Raw genomic sequence first — 24,080 nt, 5'->3', positions numbered from 1 at the left:
CTGGGAGGCGTTTGGGGGAACGGGCTGGAAAGGGTTGCATAAGCGTTATTAAAAGAATGCGAGATTGGTCTATTGAAGAAAATGAAGTCGAAGGGTGCTGTGCCTTCTAGGTCTATGAAAGTCTTGAGCTTGGTGTTTCTCAAATGCAAAAAAGCAGATTTCTCGCTCCCGATGTCTCGCTGTGTTTCCCCTTCCAAAGTTGTTCAGCATGCATCTAACCTGGTCGCCATCCATATGCCCCTGAAAATCATCTTTTGGGTAGTGTATGTAGATCACTCCTTCCATGTGTCCCTTTCACCAATCCTGCATGGTGAGACCCTCGGAGAGGGCAGCAGTGGTTGGTCATCACTCGTCTTTGTCCAAGGAGGGAGCCGTCGCATCCTCCATCTCGCATTCCTGCATGCTACCAAGGCGTTCGTCAATGTCTTCAACGCTCAGCTGTGACGTGCTATCAGAGGGCGCGCTGCTCGTTTAATACAACGCCCCCTCTTAGGAGTTGTCGCTTTCGACGGGTGTGTCTCTCTCGGCAGGCGCTGGTACCTCGGTGGGCCGCATCTAATGGACGGCATCGCAGAGACCCTCGCAATGAGCGGCGCAAGCCTTGTCGATGATCTCGTCTAGGAGTTCTGTCATAGCGACGTCGTTCTGGATGTTGGCGGGGAGCTCGTCGCCGAAGAGGTCGGCAAAGAGAAGGCGGGTCTGAATGTTGCGCTTGACGCATTGGTCGTAGGTGAGGCCTGGGGTCAGCCTGCCTCCGACAGGCTTGCCTCGAGTCTAAGATTGCCATGTTAGCAGACCATTCAGCCCAAGATATGGGGGTCGATAACAGGAACAGGAAAATGTGCAGAAACAATGGGACGTAACAGAAGGAGCCGTCCTTACCGGGGGCGTATAGCTGAAGTCTGTCTTCTCCCCAGTGCCAGCCTTCAGCACTCGATCACACCAGCGGTATTTGGTCTTGATTTCGAAGAAGTTCTTGAAGTGCTCGAACTCGGTCTCGAAGACTCCGCAGGTGGCGCTGGTGCGTTCGATGGCACGGAAGCGCCAGACGCCGTCGTGCTTCTTCTGGTACAACTTAGCTCCAAACCAGTAGAGACGGGGCTCCGCGTGGGACTCGAAGAGCTGATGAAATAGTAAGGAGTTAGCATGCTTTTGCGTGGTGACGGAGTGCTGACTTGTGAAAACTAACGTAGAGCTCGTACTTCTCATGCACGGCGCCATACTCGTCCTCGGTGTCGCGGAAGAGCTGGATCTCGTATCGGAAGTGGTACTTGTCCGAAAAGACGCGGTAGAGGTCTAGAGATGTCAATGTCGGAACCTCATGGGGAAACTGGTCGACTCGTCAGTGATGTACTTACCAGGGTTGATCCAATCCTGGCCAACCATAGCATTCCGAATCCTGGCCTCCTCTTCTTTCCGCTTCCTGAGCTTGATATCTTCTCTGCGTTTGATGGCTTTGAAGTCATAGTCGCATTCGCGCAGCTTCTTGTTGCGAGTGCAGGAGAAGGTGAACCAATCGACATGGACGATCTTGATCTTGATCTTCTTTTCTTTGTCCTTGTTTTTCTGTGTGGCTTCTTGAACTGGAATCGCAAAACACAGTCGTTAGTACCCTACCCAAACGTGGACAGTTTGCCACCCTGAACAGGAAAGGCGCAGGCTAAGAGGCTACGAAGAGTGATATGAAAACCTGAGACGTACTCCTCTTGTTCCTGTTTCTGTTTTTGAATTGTTCATCCGTACAGAGAAGGTGCGTGACCGAGTCGTCCATGTCAAGCGAGAACCGTCCCTTCCGCATCTGGGTCCATGTCTGGAGTTTCTCAACCTCGTGCTCGTTTTTGCCAGCGGCCGCGAGAACCCTGTCCTTGAAGATACCGGCCACCATCGTTATCTTCCGGGCTAGGTATGTGGTTGCTTTTCTTGGGACGGTTCGTTCTGATGTTGTTGGAATATCGCCGATCTCACTGTGTCCTCGCTGTGCAGATATGATCTTCTCGCGATGGAAGGGAAGAAAAGAAAATCACTGTTCAAGCTGGGCAGATTATTTATCTCCAAAACAAGGCTGAGTGGGAGCCACCAGGAAGAGAAATAAGTAGGCACGAACCAGCACTTGGAAGGTGGTTGTTGAGTATGACTTCCAGTTTGGTGATGATGAGACGATGATGGGGCATGATGTTTTCTTGCGAGACGTAGCTGTCTATTGTTCATCACTTTTCTTGTTCATGGCCATTCACCTTCTACCTGAAGCCCTTCGCATTCTTGATGAATGTTCTGATCTTGTCCAGGCTCTGCTTGCCGTCCTCCTCAACGCCGCTGCTCACGTCAACGCCGACGATGCGATCACCAAACTCTCCAACTGCCTTGACCGCCTCGATCACATTGTCTGGGTTCAGACCACCCGCCAGGATGACCTGCAGCTCAGGGTCCTTCGCCAAAATTTCCTTAACGCTAGAGACGTCGAGAAGCTTACCAGAGCCCGCACCGGAGTCGAGCAATGGGATGGTGTGATAGCCGCGGAGACCAAGACCAATCGAATTGGGCTTGAATGCGCGGATGACGGGGACGGGAATGAGGTTTGCCCACTCGATAGGCTCATTTCCATGGAGCTGTACAATGTCCAAGTTGAAACGCTTCTGCTTCTCCAAGACCTCGTCCAGTGGTTGGTTTTGGAAGATACCCGCGAGCAGCGGGCGAGAGCTTGATAGTCTGGAGACCGACGCCGTGTAATAGTCTGTTGCAGACATGGTGGGTATCCTTGACTCTTGCCGGGTCGCTGCAGGCGTGTATGAGTGGACCGCCCCTGAAATCGCCGCGGCCGTCTCATCAGATATGCAGCGCTTGGCACCAGGAACCAGGCAGATTCCGACAAAGTCGGCACCAGACTTCACAGCCTCCAGAGCAGCCTCTGGCGTCCTCGTGCCGCAGATCTTGACGAACAGAGGTTGAGTCTTAACCGGCTCAGGCTCGGCGTCTGAGCCGGAGCACAGCTCTCTGATAAACTTGGTGGTGTCAGGGGCTCTGACAATAGCCTCGCCAACGAGAATGGCGTTGATGCCGTCTTTCTTGCACATTTGAACGTCCTTGTGGCTGTTGATACCGCTGAGGGCACAGATTATGGTGTTCTCAGACACCATACTCCTCAGCCTGCTCGTTGTGTTCATGTCGACCTCGAAGCTCTCCAAGTTGCGGTTGTTGACACCAATGGCCTTGGCGCCCAGCTCCAGTGCAGTAGTCATCTCCTCGGCATTTTGCACCTCCACAAGCGGCTCCATACCCAATGACAGGGAGTACTTGTATAACCTCTCCAGCAGCTCTGTCTCCAGCATCTTGACAATCAGAAGCACGGTGTCGGCACCGGCCAGTCTTGCCTCAAGAATCTGGTATTCCTCAAAGATGAACTCTTTGCGAAGGATAGCTGGTCTGTTGGGCAGGCCGTTCAATACTTGTCTGACGGCACGAAGATCCTCGATGCTTCCCTTGAACCACTCTGGCTCGGTAAGGACGGAGATGACGCTGGCGCCGGCAAGAGCATACTTCTTTGCCTGCGTAGGAGCGTTGATGTTAATGTCAAAGATACCCTTAGAAGGCGAGGCTCTCTTGATCTCTGCCATGAGGGAAACATCGAACGGGGTCTGGCGCAAGCGGTCGACGAAAGAGACCTGAGGCGGAGCGGCGTTCAAGTCGTAGGCTGCTTGGAGATCAGCGGGTCTTTGCGAGGGAATCAACTTTTGAGCAGCAACGGATGCTTTCCTGTGGGCGTAGATCTGCTGCAAGATGTTGTTTTTCTTCGCTGGCGCGGAGGCCACCACCTTGGACTCACCACTCGCAGCGGAGCCCTTCTTGAGCCTCTCGTTCTCCTCCCAAGTGCCGCCCTGAAGCTGCAGGAAGTTTCGAAGCATGGTACGACCATCAGCGGTAAGAATACTCTCGGGATGGAACTGAACACCCTCGATCGTGTACTCCTTGTGTCGAACACCTTGAATAATGCCCGGTGAGCCGTCTGCCGTGGCAACCCAGGAAGTGACTTCGAGGCAACTCGGCAGAGTAACACGAGTGCCGGCGAGCGAGTGGTACCTGGTGACCGGGAGACCTTGGCGCAGGCCAGCGTACACACCCTTGGCATCATGTGTCAGAGGGGACGTCTTGCCGTGCAGCCATTCTCCTGCGGACCCAACCTCTCCTCCGTAGACATCGAAGATACACTGCTGACCCATGCAAACTCCAAAAATGGGGATCTTGCCGGCAAAGTGCTTAATGGCATCTCGACTAACGCCAGAGTCGGTCTCGGGATGTCCAGGTCCAGGGCTGATGATCAATTGAGTTGGCTTCTTGTCAATCAACTCAGGGAGCGTGATCTTGTCATTTCTGAAGACGGTGACGTTTGCGCCTTCGAGAACCAGGTACTGGTAGACGTTCCAGGTGAAAGAGTCGTAGTTGTCGATGAGAATCAAGTTAGATGCCGTCGGGATCGGTGGCGACGGGTCCGGGTGGTGGGGTGAGTGATCGATAATATCGAGAGACGGCATCTTGGAAACGCACTCAAGCCTCGGAAAAATGGGTCAATTGGGAGCTCGTGGTCGTTCTCCCTCGAGGAGTCTTGTACCAGAAGTTGGAAATGCCGGTAGTTGTGAGTGTAGATTGACTGAAGTGAGTCAACAGGACGGTTTGCAGTACAAATGAAAAGGCGGTTGAGGAAGGAAGACCGTACCGTATGTCGGAGCTTAAACCTTACTGTGCGTCTACCAGCAAACTGGCGGTAGAAGACAGTGCGTCTCGGTGCCGGAGGCAAGCGCTGATAGATTGCCCCGCCGCTATCGCATCCCGGTCCCCCCGGGGCTACCTATTTGGTCACACAGGCAATCCCCAGACTCTGCACTGGGGCTTTCAACCACTCCTAATTGCTTATATTTCAATTACATAGTGATGGGACATTGCGAGGATGAGATGACAATTGTTCTGAGTCATTCTGTAAATTTGAACCTCAGAAAGCTGTGAAAATGAGAAAGTTGACCAAACTGAACAGCTCTTTCATTGAGCTTTCGGTACGTACCACGTGTACTGGCGAGCGCTAATCCGGGAAAGGCTAGACTCATCTGTCGGAAAAACAGCTCCCAAAAAAGTTGAGCTCCAGCCAACCACCATCAGAAAGGCTGCAAAAGCATTCGCGGGTCCAAGTGTACACGCGCGTCGACTTGCTTTCTTTCTCGCATCCCAGGCAACATAGCTCATCGCAGCCTCGCCTGATGCAGACTGGATCCTGATCGCTTCGCCCAATCGACCTCTGCGGCAATGGCGAATGTGGCGGACCGTCTGTATTTTCCTCCTTTGGAGGAATGTCTGAATGGAGACAACATCATCATGTGGGTAGCCGTGCTATTTGTTGACTTATCGATGCCTAGCAACTGACGTCGCATCAGCTCCTGGAAGCTCGTCGCTGCTGCTCTAGCCGACAAGGACGACACGCGACGAAAAACCAAAGCTGTGATACAGTTTTTGCAAGACGAATACGTGCGATCCCTCATCAAAGACCCGGCCACCGCCTTTGCGCCGCCAAGCGATTCCACAAAGACCGAATTCGAGACCAAGACCGCCGCCATCCACGTTACCCCCACGCCAAATGACAAATTTGATATCAAGGTCATTAAGGAGGATGCGCAATGGTTGAGCAAGAATACCAAAGTCAACCTTGTCGCCGCGCTTCGAGCGACCGTTGTCGAGTTCCAGTCCCGTCCAGCGAGCCACCTCACAGGCCCTCTCTCTACGCAAGACGCGGTCAACTTGCAGGAAGCCGCCGGAATTGCTAATGTTCAATCTTCATCCCTGGTCCCGCTTTCTGGTGCGGCGCTGGATGCCGAAGCCATCTGGGCTGAATTCGAGAAGGACGATACGAGGCGACAGCGCATCTTCCAGACGTACCTCGCTGAACGTCGCAATTTCCTGATGACAGCCGATTTGGTTCACGAAAACCTCCTCTACACGCAACCTTCGACCCAGATAACGACTGGCGATGCGCCATCAACACCTCCGAGACTGCTTGCCGCGACCGATCGCCCCAAATACCTGGCCGACCTACTCACAACCTACCTCCAATTCGTGACAGATTCCGCTGGAAGACTGGCGGAGGGCTTGGGCTCCGTACTGGAAGACAAGAACTTACTGGTTGAGGAACTCGAGTTGGAGTGGGTGCGGACGGTCCTGACCGAAACTGTCCATGCTCTATCGGTGGTTTTCCAGGCCGTGGATGGAAACGGCGATGCTTTCGTGCCCTGCGCGATTGTTGGACAATGGTTCGCTCTTATGGAGGGCTACGGTTTCTTCAGCGGAATCACTGCGGCAAGTTTACTGATCCTATCTTTAAGGAACGAAGCTAACAGCAAACAGCCAAATGAGAGCATTGGTTCACTCATCATGCCCCTCAGATCGCTCATAACTGCGATTTCGCTCAAAATGCTCAACCCGTCGAGATCCATCGAATCTCTCTCGGAGGAGACACCCGAGTATCGCGGAGACGAGGATCCTTACATTACTGCACCATCTGTCCTCGAGACAGTACACAACGCAATCCTGGCGGCTGCAAACGCCGATTGCGAAAGTCAAAGCCCCGTTATCTTTGCCTGGACTGTTATCGTTCACCGCATGTTTGTCTCGCATCACGAAAGAATCGAAAAGCGAGACGCTCTGCAGAACCAGCGCTCCCAAGAGACATTCGAAGCTGGTGTGCTGATCCGTCCTACGCCTAGTCGTCGACTTTCGGCCGGTAGTATCGTCTCTCTCGACGGCAAGTCGTTCGACATCTTCCTGACAGGCGCTGGCCTTGATAAGGACATGCAGGTTGTGGAGCAGCTCGCAGTAGCTGTGACATCCAATGGGCGGGCGTATGAGGTTGTCTCCGAGATGGCGCTTGCTATCGGTGGCTTGAGTGAGGGCGCTTTCACGCCGCTCATCAGCTCGAGGGTACGCCTTGCCTTTGTTGATTTCCTGAAGGCTACCTACCCATTTGTGGGATACCAGTCTGACTCGGTTACCTCGCTTCTGTCAGTTCTGTCGGCTGGTCAACAATACTGGGACTTGGCAAAGCCTGTCCTTGCACCCGCGAACGATGTTCTGGGTGAAGTACTTCAAGATGCCACTACTCTGGAGTATTACTTCCACCAAGCACTAAGCCGCTACCCTTTCGAGCTGTTGCCCTTCCTCAACATTTGTCGTGCTTTGGCAAACTGCACTGTTGCCGATGGTCGTTCAGACATTGTCGTCAATCTTTTACGCAAAACCCCTACTCTCACCTTCATCCTACCTGACGATTACCAAGAATATGAGTTGGCCCAAGAGGAAGAAAACACCAACACTTTCTGCCTCCTGGAGGATATCCCACTCTTCACACCTGCGACCGCATGGAACAGGAGGACTCGACTCGATGACTCATTCAGGGTACCTGCGGAAACCTATGGACGCTTTATCACGGATACGGGGCGAGTTGTTCTGATGGAATATGAGCACTCAGCGCTCGCTCTACTAGGCAAGAGACTGGAGGTACAGCTCTCGCCCGAGATTTACCGCAGCGAGCTAGATGGCTTCCAGCCAGAGGAAACGGCGGAGACTATCGTTCTGTTGTCTACTCTTCTTCGCGCTGAAGTGCTCAAGTCTGAGCAACAGGGACTCAGCGGTGACGATTCGCTTAAGTCTGGACTGGAGTTGTTGGAAGAAATTGGCAAGCACATTTCTGGCAACAAGGATCTGGTTGCTGTTGTGTGCGAGACCATGGACGTTTACATGCAAGACGACAAGGCAACTGATGGCCAGGGCATCACAGTACTCAACTCCTGCGTCCAGTTTTTGCATGCAATTCTGCCCTTGTGCCCTACTAGGGTGTGGTCTTACCTGGCCCGCTGCGGACTTTTGAACTCCGATGCTCAAGCTGGTAAACTGGCAAAGATCACAGGCAACCTGGATCTTGTTGGTGATCGCTTTGACTTGCTCCTCTCTTCTGTTCGCCTCTTCGACAGCCTCATTGACAGCGTCAAGAGCAGTGCTGTCCAGCGCAAGTCGGGCAACAAGCTAGTTGGTCGCCAGAAAGTATCAAATAATGTCTGGCTTGGCGTAGCAGACAAGGTGCTCGGTAAAGTCAGCCTGGCCATCGCGCAAGCCGCTGTGGACGTATTCGAGACTTCGTCAACATGGCGGTTTGCTTCAGAACTACACCGAACTCTGCTCATCCGCCATGTGGTTCCGGTGATGGACCGCATCATTTCTCACACTTACGGTATGGGTAACAAAGATAACTCAGAGACCCTGACGGTGTGCTTGGAGCCTGCCGCTTCCTACATCATTGATTCTTTCCTCTCGCCGTCTACTGGCTCTCTTCGGTTCCAGCCGCTCCTGGCTACACTTGTCAACGGTTTGCACGTCCCGGATTCAACACTCTATCAGGACAGGCTAGCTTCCGCACAAGAGCAACTCATCTCGACCCTCAAATTCACTACAACGCTGCTGCGTGTGGCCAACTACCTCGAACGACCATCAGCAAGGTTTGAGGATCATCTTTTCAAAACATCGTCGATTCTCGCGAGGCTCTGCGCCATATGCGAGCAATTCCGGCGACCGGCTCTTCTGCTCCTCGAGGCGCTGGTTCTGAGCGCAGCCAAAGCCAATGACGATCCTCCATCACTTCTAGGATATCTTGGTCCTCTGTTGTCTCGGTCGTTCATTCAGGTGTTGTCAAGGCTCGATAAACCCTTCCTTGTTAGCAGGGACGTGCAAACCACATGGAAGTTCTTCTCGACAATTGTTCAAAACCGTCAAACATGGTTGTCGAACTGCCTGCTGACTGGCAAGACGCCCAGAGATGCTCTGAAGGGCGGCAAGAAGGACGCTTCATCCGCCCCCAATTCCGTCCTTGCCACTGCGTTCACGAAGCTGAGAAAGATCAAGGAACTGGAGATCGCGGAGGCGCTTCGTATCCTAGACTTTGTAGCATCATCCCAGAACCACTGGCCCTGGACTATTTTTACCATGCAGAAGGACTCAGCCTTCTTAGATTCTTTGCGTCTTTACGTCAAGGACCTTAACAGCTTCACAGTCACCAGCAAAACGGACGCTGTCAAGGCTGCCATCGATGCAAAGATGGCTGCTTACATTGCCGAGATCTTTGCCATGCAGCTCTACCATTTGCGTCAGATGGGCGGCGCTGATGTATTCGCGAAGAGCCTGGTGTCAGACCTCGACTACTATCTGCGCGATGGTGTCGAAGTCTCTAGCTACAACAACTCCCTTCACACCAACTTTGCGAAGAACTTCACCAGCAAATACCCAGGAGTCTCTCTGGAAGCCTTTAAGCGAACGGCTCTGAGGCCTGGTGAGCTTGGCAGAAGCTACTTCTACGACCTGGAAAGTGCTACTGAAATGCTAAGCTTCGACCCCAGCTGGCATGGTCGTCGCAACAGCGGTTTCTGCAACGAAATGAGCATTGCTAACGCAAACCTGTCCCTCGTTGACGCGCAAATTGTGAGTTTCTCTTCAGCTATGAAAGTTTGTGCTAACTCTTGCAGTCGTTGTTCCACGCTTGGGAATTCTTGTTACTTGAAATCAGCAGCAGTCTTCCGGAGAACGAGACTATTGCCAAGCAGATGCTCCAGGTCTCTCAACAGTGCCTTGAGGCGAACCGATCAAACCAAGGACCCGAGAACATTTTCATGCGCATTGTCGAGGAGCGTGCCGACCTCAGTCTTCTGCTCGTTCAGCGTCTTGTCGGTCGTCCCATTTCATCCCACGATGTTAACCAGGTCCTCGGAACGCTCTTCACTATTGTTAACGGAGTCGAGGAGCCGTTTAATCCGGGATCTATCTCGTACTACCGAACCATGCTCAAGACTATCTACGTCACTCTGCGGGCTTACAGTGCAGCTGAGAAGAAGGGTCTTGGAGCATCCAAGAACGGCGGCGAGGGATTCTCCGTCACACTCACCCAAACCATTTTGAATCTGCTGGATAGAGTGGTCGCCAAGGGATTCAGGACTCTTGTCGCTCTTGTTCACGATACCGAGGCTGCCGTAGCGCCCGAGGATTTGGCTCTCCTCACCGCCATCCTGCAAGCTTGTCTCAATATGCCGACAATCGACCAATGCCAGACACAGATTCTGAACATCATGGCATCATATGACGCCATGCATGCTGCAACATCGCTCTTCTCATGGGCCGACAAGCTTGCCGTCAACAACGACCCCATCTACGGCGAGCTTAGTTTGCTGTTCCTCTTGGAGCTCTCGACACTCCCGGCGGTGGCAGAACAGATGGCTTGCGACGGCTTGCTGAGCCACTTAACGTCGGCTGGCATCACAAATTTCATGCGCCGTGGAAACATCTCCCCCTTCTCAGAAGCCATCGGACCACAGCGATGCTATAGCATCTGGGTAAAGGGCGTACTTCCTTTGCTGCTGAACCTGCTTACAGCCCTGGGCGGAACCGTTGCCCCCGAACTTGCCTACGTCCTGAACCAATTCCCTCTCCTGCTCAAGTCTAGCGTCGATCGTTTTGAGGCTCCCGGGGCCAGCCGGACCGCATCTAGGGAAGCGCCTCACTACGTTACCCTGCTATCCGTATCTGAGGTTCATTCACTTGCGCTTTTGACCCGTGTCATTGCCGCTCTGCGGACTGCAAACAACAGAGACATCCCCGAGGTTCAATGGGATGCCGCTTCGTTACTGGAGAACATCGACTTCTGGCTTTCCAGCCGAAAGCTGCTCCGCGACAGACTCCTGCCACTGGGCCAGCGCGAAGTCGAGTGGAAGAGCACCAAGACGGGCGCATCCGGCGATAACGGACAGCCAGAGAACCTGCTCGAGAGCAAGGTGCTGTCGCAACTGGAGGCTGTGAGGGATGTATTGAGCGAAGAACTAGAGGAGGATTAATAGTTGCAGTCACGATATGAGCGGCCTCGTAGCCCAGGGAACGAAAGGGGGGATTCAAGATTAAAACATGGCTCAGGCGTTGATGTGTATAGGATGAAAGTGTACATTTTCCGGCAACCACTGGATCTCATTTGGTGTAGAATTAAATCAGCGGATACCCAAGCTGGGAACAACACCCTTTTGGTGCGTGCCTTGAGCAATATGATTGTGACTGTCGGAGCACGTCTCAGTGAAACGAATGGAGTAGGATTTCTTCGATTGCCATAAATTTGGTGTCTTTCACACCCGCAAATGCCATGCCACCACCTCTATTCAACCTTTTGAGAAAGTATTGTACAGGAAACCTCCCTCATGGGGTGTCGACATCAAATGATAGAAATGCCACTCGTCGGTTTCTCTTGCCATGTCTACGACCCACTCCAGTGGTTATTCGTATCCCACAGCGTCCAGCTTGGTCGTGGTGCTGGATAGTATTACACATGCGTGCAAGCCGACCTTTGGCCTGCCGCTACATTCCCATTTCGGATTTTTCGTTTGTTCTCTCATTGATAATATGCTTCATTGGTTTTTACGGCCAGTACCTTTTTCTGTTGGCAGAGCGTTTACTGGTTCTGCTGCATCTGGGCAGTCATCTGGGCGTTGTGCTCCTGGAAGCGCTCGCTCAGGCGCTGCTGGGAGAACATTTGCTTCTGGACGCAGCGGGAGATGCAGCCGGTCTCGCGGGAGGAAAGGGACTTGGAGGTGAAGTCGTCGATGCAGGAGGTGAAGCAGTGGTCGACGAGGTTACCGAACAGCTATGAGGGGTAGACGTCAGCGCCGTTGTTTTCCAAGCTGAGAGATTTGCGACATGAGAGCGCAACTGCAGCCCAGGGGGCTGATTTGGGAAGATGTGCAACATACGTTCATGAACTCCTTGACCTGGCGCTTTTGCAGCCTCTGCTGGAGCTGGGTCTCCTCGGCCTTGGTAAGACTGCAGAAAGATGCGCTTTAGTCCGATATTCCCTCTCTCAGATTTTGCAGCTGTTCCAGCAGTTGCGTGCGGGGTTATACATACGCGTCCATTGTGGTTGTGTAGAAGTGTTTTGAAATGGGTGGCTTGCGTGGAAGAGCGAGATTTGCCGTGAGCTATCGTGACGGTGGAGGTTGATGCTGCTTGACGATGACGATGAAATTTCTTTGGGAGGGATCGACTTTCGGGACCGGCACTGCACTTTGCTGCTGTCCCAAGATGCGCGACGGCTGGAAAGCTTGCTTTCCCTGGTCGATTCGAGCCAATCACCTCACAGATTCAAGTGGTTGATGGAGCTCTGATAGCGATAAGCACCTACCGAAGGATGGGGAGGGACGTTTGGATTGTAAGCTCGGTTAGATGCATTGGGCAAGGAAGGTATCAAGGTATTCAGGCTTAGGCTCGAAAAGCACCATGGCGCAGACTGCTCGCTTCCACCGTCTAGGTTTAATATCCAATAAAAATAATCACCGGAAGCTCTCACGTCATTGAAAACACAAATATCTCAAAGAATCTCCAAGTAAGCAGCTGAGGCTAGGATTACTGCCAAAGCAAACATCGACTTGAGAAAGTGAACGTCTGGACCGTGCTGCCACACCAAAGCGGTTGCAGAGAGTGGGACCTGCCAGCGCGGCCAACAGCAACCGGTGCAGTGTGAGCTTCCTTCCCGCTCTCAACCAACAGAGCTTTCCCAAACGACCCCAACTCCTCACCACCACGACCACGACCATCATCTCCAGCCGTCACCAGCTGTCCGCTTGCAACGCCACTCATCACCGACAGCCCGGCCACAGGCAGCTCCCATCAGCTAGCTATTAGTCCACATCGCAGAAAGGCAGCTCTCAGCCGTGCCCTTCTCTTCCGACCAACCCTCCATGAGTGCCCGAGGCGGAAGCCGTCCACCTCCTCGTGGCCGCCCAAACAAGGTGACCAAGGCCGCCGCCGTTGCCGGCATCAAGCGGGACCCCCAAGCCCTTGCCCGCGCCACCGCCGCAGCCAGCCGACACCCCCCGTCCGCCGTCGACCACCAGCTCGAACAGCTCGCCCACGATGCAGAGGCCGAAGCTGAGCACGAAGATGACGACGAGATAACCGCTCCCCCTCCTCCCACGACCTCTCAACAACATCACCAACATCAGCAGCAGCATCACCAGCAGCACCACCCGAACGCCTTCGACCTCGCAGCTGCGGGTATCCTGGCCAACGGCCCTCCCCCTCCCGACTCGGACATACATCCCGATCTCCACGGTCTACCGGCGCAGTTCGCCATGGAAGCTCACATGGGCAGTCAAGGCGGTCATGGTGGCCCGGGAGATATTCCCCTGACCGCCGAAGACCTGGCAAAGCAGAGCGGCTACCATCAGCTGGTCATCGACAGTGCTCTAGCAAAACGTCTAGCCAACAACGAGGGTCACCGCCTTGCCGTACAAAGACGTGGAGACCAAAACCTCAACTTAAAGAGGCGTAGCAATGTCGAGGCTCTGCTAGCTCATGTCTCTGGCCAGGAAACGGCCAGCCCCTGCAAGAGTTGTCATAAAGGTTACGGCCCGTGGAACGGCTGTGTTGTGGTGAATGGCCAGATGTGCGGCAGCTGTGCCAACTGCTGGTTTAATGCGAGCGGGTCAAGATGTTCCTTCCACGGTAAGTATACAGGTATCGCTTCAAGAGAGCGAACGAGATGGTGAAGATACGGGGAGCTAACCGACATCAATGCAGAGAACAACCTCCCTCAGCACATGCCAGCGGTCCAGATGCCGCCTCAGGTGTCTGCAAACACAAGCTTCGCCGGCGCAGCGCCGATGGCTCCCGGCATGGTCCCCGCAGGCCCTAGCGGCTTCGGGCAGCCAGGCGGCAACCACACAGTGGCCCAGTTCACAAGAGATGCACTCAACAGAGCGATGGCGGAGGTCCGAAGTGACGATCCAAACATTCGGTTCCAGTTCCGCATCGAAACGGCGGCGCGGGAGCTAGCGCTGGCTAGCGCCGAGTACGCCGATTTTCTGGCTCAGCAGGCGGGCCACGACCCGAGTCAGCACCCTCAAGACGGTGAGGGCTCCGTGCCGGAGGCGGCGATGGGAGACGGGAACGACGGACCGTGAGATTCGGCTCACGATTCACTCTTAATCGACCCTTCTTTGCGTCTTCCACATACTGGCCCGAAAAGCGGCCGACGATGATTATGTCTACGGCCTGAGCAATATCAGCGTGACGGATTACCAACCCGCCCCAGTCCTCCGATGCAGTCGGGCAAAATGTTGTTCTTTCCCTGCCACGATGCCGTGGATGACAAAGCTTCTCTATCATCATCGTACCACTTTGCATTTGAGAACACGCGGGCATGGGCGCCCGACTTACTCGCTCTCCCTCCCAATATACACTTGGCACCTGCGTGGTGGTAGGGCGGCACCGTCTATGCGAACACATGGAGAACGGAAACCAAAAGACCAATGCGAAAACGACCCAATGACGACAGAGGGACACACACACACATACAGACATGGGGAGCTTGGGATTTCCCTGCAGCACCAGGCAGGCATACGGTCATCAGAGAATAACAGCAAAGCATAAGGCAATGGGAAGCATTAGTTTTTGTTTTTTTTGGGATTGGTTCACCTCGTACAATCATCACGCACACATACACTTTTACGCGTGAAAAGGAGCTGAGTTGACAGCTACCTTGGGCGAGGCTCATGGGCGTGCATACTGAACACACACATATAGATTGATACCACGGTTCTTTCATACACCAAGCATGCATTCGTCGTGTACCACTGCAGCGCAGCATGCCGTGAACCAGGGCTCCCCGTACTGGGGCCGGTCAGCTGGCAGCTTGTCTCTGTGACCTCAACCTCTTGGCTTACTGCATCTCTCACACCGGGTTTTCGTTCCTCAAACTAGGCTACAGTGATCACGCATCACAACCAGGGTTCAGGACTCCCTGGCCGTGTCTTTACTCCATGCTCCGCCTCGCATCGCGCCTCAGCTGAGTCCCAGACGGGCACTAACACGGCGGAGCAGACCCGACACGGGAAAGGTAAAGGCTTTTTTCGTTGCCTGTAATATTCCGGTCACCTATATCCAAAGTATGCCCAGCGGTGCGATCCTGAACCGTCGCTCACCTAACCCGCCCCAGAATCGTCCGACGTCCGACGTCGTAGGAAGGGAGAAAGGCCACCAGCGGCCTGCGTCACTCGATATAACGCGCCTCACGGTGGCGAGCCATATTGGGGCGCATTCTCCCTCCCTTGGAGCCCAAGCACATGCGTTTTAACGGCCAGATCCCATGTGAGAGTCAACGGCACACTCAGCCCATCCAACCAGCATCCCTTCTGTTCAGGTAACTCGGCGATAACATGAAAGTAAATCGGTGATAGTGGTGAGAAGTCAGTGTCTTCGGATTCGGCTCGATCCTAGCGAAGAACACGTAGAAAACCCTTTTGCTTCGCTTCACACCCACAACCGCTTGCTCAGGACGGGTTTGCTACGGGTATAATGGCGAGCAGGAAAAACCAAACCACAAGGCGATCTCACCACCAAGGGCGACCAACAAAAGTCTATACAATTCGTCCCATGTGACATTTCGACGTGAGGAGGGGGGGTGGTGCAAAGGGGATCTGAGAGCAGAAAACCATCCACATCAGCCCAAAAGAAACTCTGGATCTTCGCCTCCGCCCAACACGCGGCACGTCCCCGATGGTTGTGTCCCCAACCCCAGCTTCTCGTCGACACCTTAATGCCGAAGGAAAGCTGTCGGCGATGATGAGATAATACCGGGCAAAATGCCCATCACCTGCCTCTCACTGCCTTGCCTTCTCAACCTCACTGTGGTATGGTAATCACTATGAAACAGAAGAGTGTAACCCCACAGTCCACCCCTCTCCCCTCACAACTCTATCTCACCTCACTGCTGCTCTCTGTTCGGCTGCCTTCTCCGGAAGGGGGCTCTCACAGACTCTTCAGCCCAGGGGCGGAATGAACGGGGTCCAGATCTCTCACCGTCGTTGCGCGTTCCAAAAATTCTCCGACTTGCTGGTTCCAGGGGGTGGTTGGGTTGGCAAACAAGGTCGCAGCAAGCAAGAGAAGGACAAAAAAAAACCAAGGTCCTACGCAAGGGAACGAAATGAAAGGGGTCACCAAACATGCAACGCAACCAAAGAGAATCCTCCCCGGAAAAAGACATCAATCAATATCCAACATCCAAATATCACTGAAGATACTTGGACTTGTAACCTAGCGGCGAACAACAAATCCTGCGACATGTTTGAGAAAAAATTCGTCCAACAAACGGAGGGAGAGAGGGACAGAATGAGAAGGGATCAAAGCCAGCCCCCGGTTCGCACACCATTATCCAACATTCAATTAAGGTAAAAGACCCAATATCAGACGGTACAGTATTATATGTGTGGTTGGGCGAAAACCGGACCCCTACCAATAACAGACGTGTTGTAGCAACAGCTCCTGCAGCTGCTCCGCGCGCTAGAGATTCAGAAGAGCTGCAGGAGTGAGCCTCTCTTACAAGAAACCGTCAAGTTGAGAGAGGCCCCATGTCGACTATCGTGTGTGTGTCTTCAACCGCATCAGGAAGACGAACTCACAGAATTGTCGCAAGTCTCAAAACTTGCTGCGCCACTCCGTCAAACGTACAGCAAGATACGCCGCCGCCGCTTGGCGACGTGTGGGAGAGAGTTTTTGCTCTTCATCCAACTGCATGTCCAACGTCAAAATGATAATGTGAGAAGACGTCCGTGTCGAACTGTAGGAAGCTTAACCATTGGATGTGGAGCTCCATCCTCGGCCACACACACGCACATACATATGCACGCACACCATCATTACCTCACCCTCACTCCCCTTCCCAAGCTTAAATCCTAACTTCAGACCAAAAAACCGCGGGCGGAGACTTGTGAGTGTGTGCGTGTGGCGGGGGCGAGGGGATCTCTCGGGAGGGAGTTACGAAGTAGGTCGGTCCCTCTGGGACCGAGCAGGACCCTTGAAGAAGGGGAGAGAAGGCAGAGGAGTCAGCATCGACGAGTCGAAAGGCTAAATCCCTTTGGCATTACGTTACGCTAGGGAAGGTACTGCATAGTAGGTCGTTTTCTCTCGGGACTAGCCTTACGTAGGTCTACGTCGTCCACCCCAAGAGACGGAAGCGGCGGTTGCGGTCTCGATGCCGCGAACGGCGAAATTGGGGACGGAAAACGGAGATGGCCGTCCGCGCCGGAGGTCTACTATAGCGTCGGGTCTGGACTGGGCTACCTACAGCAACTAAAATTTCTCGACTACCTTCAAATCCCAGTGGGTGGATTGAGGGCGATCATAGGTAAATCTGCGGATCAGGGCCGCACCGAGACGGAACCTTCGTGTAGTGCACACTGTAGACTTGGTGATGCTATGATACCCAGTGTCGCTGCATGCACAGATGCTGGTTGAAATGAGACTACAGACTAGAAAGGCGCACAGTGAAAATACAGGTTGCTGGGCGCCAAAAGCATAGGTTCAAGGAGTCTCTCGACCTGCGCGCAACGTGAGGAATAAGGAGACTTTCGTAATTAAACAGAATATTTAACCGCCTTCCGTCCATCGGACTCTCTCTCAAATGCATTCAAGTTCATTGCTTCTTTTCCTCTTGCTATCCATCCGTCCGGGCTTCCACATCTCGTCCTCCGTCTCTCACTCGCCGCCATCCGTCAATGGTCGGGTTTCCTCGTCCCGCCGCGGTTCCGTCTACTGCTGTCCGAACATCATGTTTGATACAGAGCTACCTCCCCAAGTTTCCCCCTATTCCTGAACGCGGACCAACGAGGCAGAACCAAAAAAGTGTACCGCCTAGTCTGTGAGGCAATATACCGGGGGGATAGCCGAGGTGTAGGAAGAAAAAATACAGTCGCGTAAGCAAGGGAATCTGGGGAAACCGTAGCAGGGTCGCCGTTTCGTCGTCGTCGGGAGGAGAGTAAATTTCATGAGCCAGCCTCCACGACGCTTACTGGCTTTGGTCATGCAATTAGAAGTAAAGGGTATTGTTGAAAAAAAGCAAACGTTTTTGAGTGTTTAAATCAGACCGCACAACCGCAGGTTCTCCTGAATAATGATGTCTGTTTGTCGCGCGTTAGTCTCATTTCTTTGTGGGCTTTGTACCAGCTCTGTGGTTCCAATCGGGGCTAAACTCACCATTCACTGCCGCCATGACAAAGCGGATCTGGGTTGTGTCTGTCGCGCAGGTGAAGTGCGTGTAGATTTGCTTGGTCTCATGCTGGTTCAGGCTGACGAATCGGTTGAGAATGTAGTCGCATGCCGCGGCGTAGTCATCACCACCCTCATAGTCGGGGAAATAGTTCTTCATCGGGCTGACGGGCAACTTCTCCTTGAAACGGTCGATCTTGTTGAGGAACAGAATGATGGATGTCTTGATGAACCATCTTGAGTTGCAGATGGAGTCGAAAAGCGTCAAGGCTTCCTGCATACGGTTGACAGTCTCGTCCTCGAACAGGAGCTGGTCGTACTCGGAAATGGCGACGAGGAAGAGGATTGTGGTGACGTTCTCGAAGCAGTGGATCCACTTCTTTCGCTCTGATCGCTGGCCACCGACATCGAACATTCGGTACGTCAGGTCGCCGATGATGAATGTGGTTTCTGTGATACCCGTCGTCTTGACACGCGATCGCAGGACGTCCTGGTCGTTGGGCATGTAGTCGGGGGCGGCGATACGAGCAATGTTGTCGAAGTAGCTGGGTTTGTCAGCAAGCGATGCTCAGCGCCGAGGACTGGAAAACTCACTATCTCGCAGAATCGTTAAGCTGGTACTCGCGAGAGCGCTTGAAACACTCCTGAACACCGCGATCCTTCCACAGAGCCTCGATGGCACTTCCAACTTCAGGGGGCAGAACGTCGCCTTCAATCTGAGCGGGTTGCATGAAGATGGTCTGGACGTGGTACTCCATGCGTTGGTCCTCGAGGGGCAGCTCAAGCGATTCCATAGCCTCGAGAATGACGCGCATCGATTGCACCGTGTTGCTGAAGATGATTTCCTTGAAGGATTCCCGCTCGTCACGCGAGTAGCCGCCCTCGTGGATGAGCTTCATCTGCTTCAGGATCGTCGACTTTCCGGATTCACCAGCACCTATTGGGTTGTTAGAGTGGGCCGATTGGGGTGCGATTGAATGCCATCGCATCGGACGACGATGCGGCATTCAACGGGTGAGAAGGAGGGTTTGACGTACCCAGAAGAAGCATCTTGATCTCGTTGCGCTGCATCATCTTGTCCCGCTTCAGTTGGTTCTCGATCTCCTCGTTGCGGGCCTTGCCCTCCTTGTCCTCCGTGCTCATTCCACAACCCATCTTGGCGGTCTGGTGTCGTTGCCGACGGCGGATAGAAAAGAATTGATGGGATTAAAGTGATTGAGGATCCTGGGTCGAATCGTGATGATGCGTCGTTGAGCCTGAGAGAAATAACAGTGGATTAGCCAGCCATGTCGCGGGTAGCCGTGGTGCCGGCAATGGGCGATGGAGAGAAAGAGAGTGAGAGGCGGGCGAATTGTTTGGGACGGACGGGGCTGGAATGCGAAACGGGCGAGTCGGCGTGCGATGCGGTGCGGTGTGTCGGGTGGTCGAGATATCGAGGGAGGTGCTGGCAATGTATTGCAGCGGTGTCGAAGGGGTGGGCGAGGCGAGGGTGACGGCTTTCTCTCGTCTCGTTCTGTCTCTTATTGATGTCTCTGCCGTGTCGCCTTCCTAATCCAATGGTTTTGTGTTGTGTTTGGCGGCGAGCGGCAGCAATTGCAGTTCGAGGGGGTTGTGGGTGTGCGTCGGTCTTTCTCTCCTCGCTCTCACTCTCTCTTATGCCCTGGGACCTTCGCTTTTGCGTTTCGCTCCTTGGAGGGCAAGAGATGTAGTAGGAAAGCAGTGTGAACTCACCTCTCGATTTGATGATTGAGAGTAGAATCAATCAATTGACGACGGCTCGAGAAACGCAGCAAACAGGAAAAGAAAAACACTAGCCGTTGGGCGGACGGTGGGAGGATGGGATGGTCGCGACAGGATTGAAAGACCAGGAGCAGGAGAGACGGGAGAGAGAAAAGAGAGGAATGGGTTGGGAGGTGCCTCTAATGTGGAGAGGAGAGATGGGAAAGGGTAAGGGTGGGTAGAATATGGGCAGGGGTGGCAGCGATGGTGCAGGAGCGGGTGCAGGTGGGCAGGTAAGGTAGGTAGGGAAGGGAAGGGAAGCGCAGGTGCGAGTTGCAAGTGGGAAAGCAGGCGCGCAAGCAACAGTGGGCGACTTGGGTAGGTGGACTGAATGCCCGACTGGCAGCTGCAAAGTACCCCGGCAGCATGTACTGCGAGTAAAGTAACTAAGGTAGCAGCCCGCAGCAAGAAGCATCAATTCGCCAGCAGCAACCTCCTACTTTACCTCCCTAGGTAGGTAGCTTAGGTAGGTAGGTAGGTAACAGTAGTAGGAGCAGCAGCTAGAAGTCGGCGAGGAAGACTGGGACGACGAGTGGGTGGGCAGTCGTCTCTGGGGCGGACAATGCGGTTCGAGACGAGGTACAAAGAGCACGTATACAGTGCGCGAATCAGGCGAAGGGCACGGAGGCGACGAATGACAGGCGATGATGGGCGGCGGGCAGGGCCGCGGGCAGCCAGACAGTGGGCAGAGAAATCCAGAGTGGGTGCATATACGTACGGATACGCAGTAGGTATTCGTAATGTGCCGTCCACTGTAAGGTTGGAGAGGCAAAATGGTTGGCCGGTGATTTGGCGAAGGGGCCAATCCTTGGGATAACTGGAAAGTGGTGCCAGCACTTCTTCCAGGAGGAAGTGAAGTGCCCTGGTGAAAGCAGCCGGCAGCACAAGAAAGGCTAGGGGCTTTTGGGGGCCATCGCCGGGCATCCTCGACGCTTCAGAGGTTCGGTGGGGGCGGTGTCATCCACTGTCGCCGGCGTCTCCTAGTGACCAGTGCGCCGCACCACGGGCTCGCAGTCGGTGTCAGGACTGATGGAGGTGGGAGTGAGGGACTCAGAGGGAGCCCGGCAGAGGGGCCTGAGATGAGGTCTGAGGTGTGAGGTCGCCGCCGTCCGTCTGAGGTGACAGGCAGGTTGAAAGAAAAAGGGGGTAAGAATTAGTCGGGTGCACGGTGTGGAGGCTTGCTACGAAATATCCACAGCTGCCAGGTACGTACTCCATTGAGATGCGTCGTGCAGGGGCCAGCAGGGGGCATTCCAGAAGCCAAGGTCGAGAGCTGCGGTACGTATCCACCGGTACCTGCCTCCAAGTGCATTTAGCCCGGTTCCTGACCTGGGCCCCCCTGTCGGCCGTGTGTGTGTCTTTTTTTCTTTCGCAGAAGTTGGTGGCCAAACATTTGCCAGACCACTTATTACAGTGTCACCTTGTTCATCATCGCGGCGACAACGATAAGCCGAGGCAAGCATGTACAATATATACACATAAAATGTCCTTGAGAATTCAACTAACAGATTGATAGGTCGAAGGTCTTTGAAGACTTACTCCCGATGTTGTCAAAAACCGATTATGGACTTGCTGAGAAAGAAACTACGAGCTCCGAACCCTCATACCCGACATGACCAAAAGGTTCCATCCATTCCCTCAGAGACAGACCACCGGCGGGTCCACCAGCCAGCCCTTTGCAACGTTGAAATCACCGCAGCGAGCGGCAAGCCAATAGCCACAGCCTGTGGGGAGTCGCGCCGTGCCATGCCTTGTCCCATTGCCCGCAGGTTGGAACTCGCAGCAACGCCAACCACGCATGCGCAACTCTACTGTGCAATCCCTGAAGTACCTGAAGAGAGATGGAAAATACAAACCGATACCAAGGAAACAGCCTAACAGGGACTCCTGTGTCTGCAGCCGCGTCTGGTTGGCTTGACTGGCCCGAAGCCTCCTTGCTCGCCGCCCTGACTAATGTAAGAAAAACTCCTCGCGCTACGGGCGACCACAGACCATTGGGACCAGGCTCGGAGATGGGATTTTCTTTGGCGGGCGAGGCAAACAGGGCGGGCCCTGTGCATCTCTTGCCTTAGCCGGGTGGTAATCCGTCACTATTGCCTCTGCTCTGTCGCTCTCTATTAATCTTCCTGGCGGGATATGCTCATTCCCTTGCCTTCCGAACGCGCGAGAAGCACGAGCCGCTGCCAATACGAACCAGTCAATATGTGTCAATCCACCTCTTCATTGCTTCTCGACCACCTCGGAACGCAATTCCAAGAGACATGCTGTCGCCTCTTTGCCTCGGATGGTTGTACTTGCGCGAGACATCGCATCATGGGCAACCTGCTCCAAGACCAACACCTGACCCCTTGCCTCAATTGAAGAAAGGTGCCTTGCCTTGCGTGCTTCCCACCAAGAGTCAAGCAAGCAGTCAATCGGGGCAGCTGGAATGGGACACCACCGCACGCAACCCTCCAGCCCTTCCACCAGCCATCTAACTGAAGGCATGGAGGATCACCCTCCTTCCTTCTTCTGTGACTACCTGCAGCACCTCTGCTTCTGCCAGTGCCAGACCAGACGAAGCAGAGATCCACCTGCAGGGAACGCCAGGGAGATCGATGGCAGATGGAACATTGGAAAACTGCAATTGGAACATAACCTCCTTCCATCAGGGCTTCCATTGCGATTCTTGAAACACCTTCATCCGCGGCCTCCTTGCTGCTGCTCTTGACGGCAATGATTCCAGCATCGCGACGGTGCGTGGTATGCCCTGCTCGAGGCTTATCACCGGACTTGCACAAAGCACAAACAACCATACAACAATTCAGCAGGCTACAGCGCATCAAGACGTCGCCAATCTCATCAATACCGTGTGCCTACATAGGAAAACGCATCGCAAGGCGGTCTAGCCGCCGTCAAGCAAACAATGGAAGCAAACAACTTATTCAACCCAACCCCAAAGCTCTCGGCCACAGCTTGATTCGCCAATACTCTGCACGTCTCCAAGCTAGGAAATCGAGCACAGCCAGGTCCCGCTTGCCTACCTCACTGTACGGTACTCAAAGCAACCACTGGGCACTGGCGGACGGAGACACAAAGGAACAGCATCCTAACCAAGCTCTTGCAAGTTGCATCTCCAATAGGGGTCGATCGGGATCATGTATGTCTGAGCTTGGCACCTGTCGCCTTGCATTTCCTTTCTTCTTTCAAGGCGCGAACCAACCACAGACAAGCCGGCCAGCCAGCCGCCGTCCGGCCCATCGCCCATCCCTCTTTTTAGAGCCAAAATACCACAGACGCGGCGAACCCATCACCATTCCTGATCAAGTCGCATGTCTCTGCTACTGTCGACTACTGCGCGGTACCTTCAAGATCCGTACTCTTCTGCCCTTGCGGCGAGGCCAGTTCAGGGCCAGAAACCCCCCCATAGTCATTCCCATCACCATCTCCGACTCCACCGCCATATGGCCAAATGTCAGTGAGCCCACGCTTCTACCTGGTCCTCTCCGCCTAAGCATCTCCCTGCATCCACTTACGATGCTGGGCTGCCCAGTTCCCAACGGACGGCCGCCGTGCTTCGTACACGGTGCAGCTGACCAGCCTCCCGCCTTGACGCGCCATCGTCTCCGGGTACAAGGTACGACGACATCACCTGCCTTCTCGCAGTTTAATAAACACCAGCCCAGATCCCGAGATGAGATTGACGATGGCACACGGCACATGGAATCATGGATATTCTGCCGATTTCCATCTCCTGCCTGCTGATCTTCCCTTTTCCGTACAGTTACTGCGTCTAGGCGTCGGACTCCTCCATCACTGAGGTTGAGCTTGTTACGACACTCTGTGACTCCTTCCGAGTCCAAAGCCTCAGCCTCCCACTCAATAGTCTTGGGTTCTCATCGTCTTAGATTCTTCCGTGTTAGCCATCTCGCGGCGCATGATCTGCATTCCCAAGAAGCAAACGCAGATTGCATCGATGACAACTTTGCGTCTAGCCACAAGCGCGTCCAATCGGGAGCAGTGGCGCCTCACTGGCTCGGCTTTGGCTCCAGCCAAATCTCTGGGGTTGTGCTGGCTGGCCTGGCTAAAACATGAAGCTGTCTCTGTTCAGAGAGGTCGTGCCGCAGGCTGGCGAGCGGTTTCCACGCTGCAGCTTTGCTTTTTTCTTTAGGGAAACCATCTGGAAGCTGAACGTTTTCTGCCAAGCTTTGGTATGCGGCCAACCGTCA

The 24,080-nt window shown here is 54.0% G+C and overlaps 6 protein-coding genes across 6 annotated transcripts; 2 read left to right on the top strand and 4 right to left on the bottom strand.

Moving 5' to 3' along the window:
- Positions 1 to 555: 555 nt before the first annotated feature.
- On the bottom strand, positions 556 to 1,885 carry CGGC5_v001578 (uncharacterized protein; the record flags this gene model as incomplete). Its single annotated transcript, XM_032034659.1, has 5 exons — positions 556 to 774; positions 883 to 1,122; positions 1,190 to 1,296; positions 1,359 to 1,583; positions 1,702 to 1,885. 5 exons carry the CDS (start codon positions 1,883 to 1,885, stop codon positions 556 to 558), a joined length of 975 nt encoding a protein of 324 aa, XP_031886479.1.
- Positions 1,886 to 2,237: 352 nt separating this feature from the next.
- Positions 2,238 to 4,526, bottom strand: trp-1 (Multifunctional tryptophan biosynthesis protein; the record flags this gene model as incomplete). Its single annotated transcript, XM_066150854.1, has 2 exons — positions 2,238 to 3,688; positions 3,821 to 4,526. 2 exons carry the CDS (start codon positions 4,524 to 4,526, stop codon positions 2,238 to 2,240), a joined length of 2,157 nt encoding a protein of 718 aa, XP_066009662.1.
- A 763-nt stretch (positions 4,527 to 5,289) lies between these two features.
- NUP188 (Nucleoporin NUP188) lies at positions 5,290 to 10,904 on the top strand (the record flags this gene model as incomplete). Its single annotated transcript, XM_066150853.1, has 3 exons — positions 5,290 to 5,360; positions 5,418 to 9,501; positions 9,546 to 10,904. 3 exons carry the CDS (start codon positions 5,290 to 5,292, stop codon positions 10,902 to 10,904), a joined length of 5,514 nt encoding a protein of 1,837 aa, XP_066009946.1.
- Positions 10,905 to 11,506: 602 nt separating this feature from the next.
- TIM9 (Mitochondrial import inner membrane translocase subunit TIM9) lies at positions 11,507 to 11,966 on the bottom strand (the record flags this gene model as incomplete). The annotated part of the gene is made up of 3 exons (XM_032034656.1): positions 11,507 to 11,698; positions 11,805 to 11,874; positions 11,959 to 11,966. The coding sequence occupies 3 exons, from the start codon at positions 11,964 to 11,966 to the stop codon at positions 11,507 to 11,509; spliced, it is 270 nt and encodes an 89-aa protein (XP_031886476.1).
- Positions 11,967 to 12,788: 822 nt separating this feature from the next.
- Positions 12,789 to 14,012, top strand: CGGC5_v001574 (uncharacterized protein; the record flags this gene model as incomplete). Its single annotated transcript, XM_032034654.1, has 2 exons — positions 12,789 to 13,554; positions 13,630 to 14,012. 2 exons carry the CDS (start codon positions 12,789 to 12,791, stop codon positions 14,010 to 14,012), a joined length of 1,149 nt encoding a protein of 382 aa, XP_031886285.1.
- A 3,949-nt stretch (positions 14,013 to 17,961) lies between these two features.
- Positions 17,962 to 19,248, bottom strand: CTG1 (Guanine nucleotide-binding protein subunit alpha; the record flags this gene model as incomplete). Its single annotated transcript, XM_032034653.1, has 4 exons — positions 17,962 to 18,005; positions 18,082 to 18,638; positions 18,688 to 19,030; positions 19,131 to 19,248. 4 exons carry the CDS (start codon positions 19,246 to 19,248, stop codon positions 17,962 to 17,964), a joined length of 1,062 nt encoding a protein of 353 aa, XP_031886286.1.
- Between the last annotated feature and the right edge of the window lie 4,832 nt (positions 19,249 to 24,080).

The sequence above is a fragment of the Colletotrichum fructicola genome, assembly GCF_000319635.2.
Source record: "Colletotrichum fructicola Nara gc5 chromosome Unknown KSG_Nara_v1_contig01, whole genome shotgun sequence".
In the NCBI taxonomy this organism is placed as follows: domain Eukaryota; kingdom Fungi; phylum Ascomycota; class Sordariomycetes; order Glomerellales; family Glomerellaceae; genus Colletotrichum; species Colletotrichum fructicola.
The sequence above is the reverse complement of the archived record's forward strand: the minus strand, read 5'-3'. Positions and strand labels throughout refer to the sequence as shown.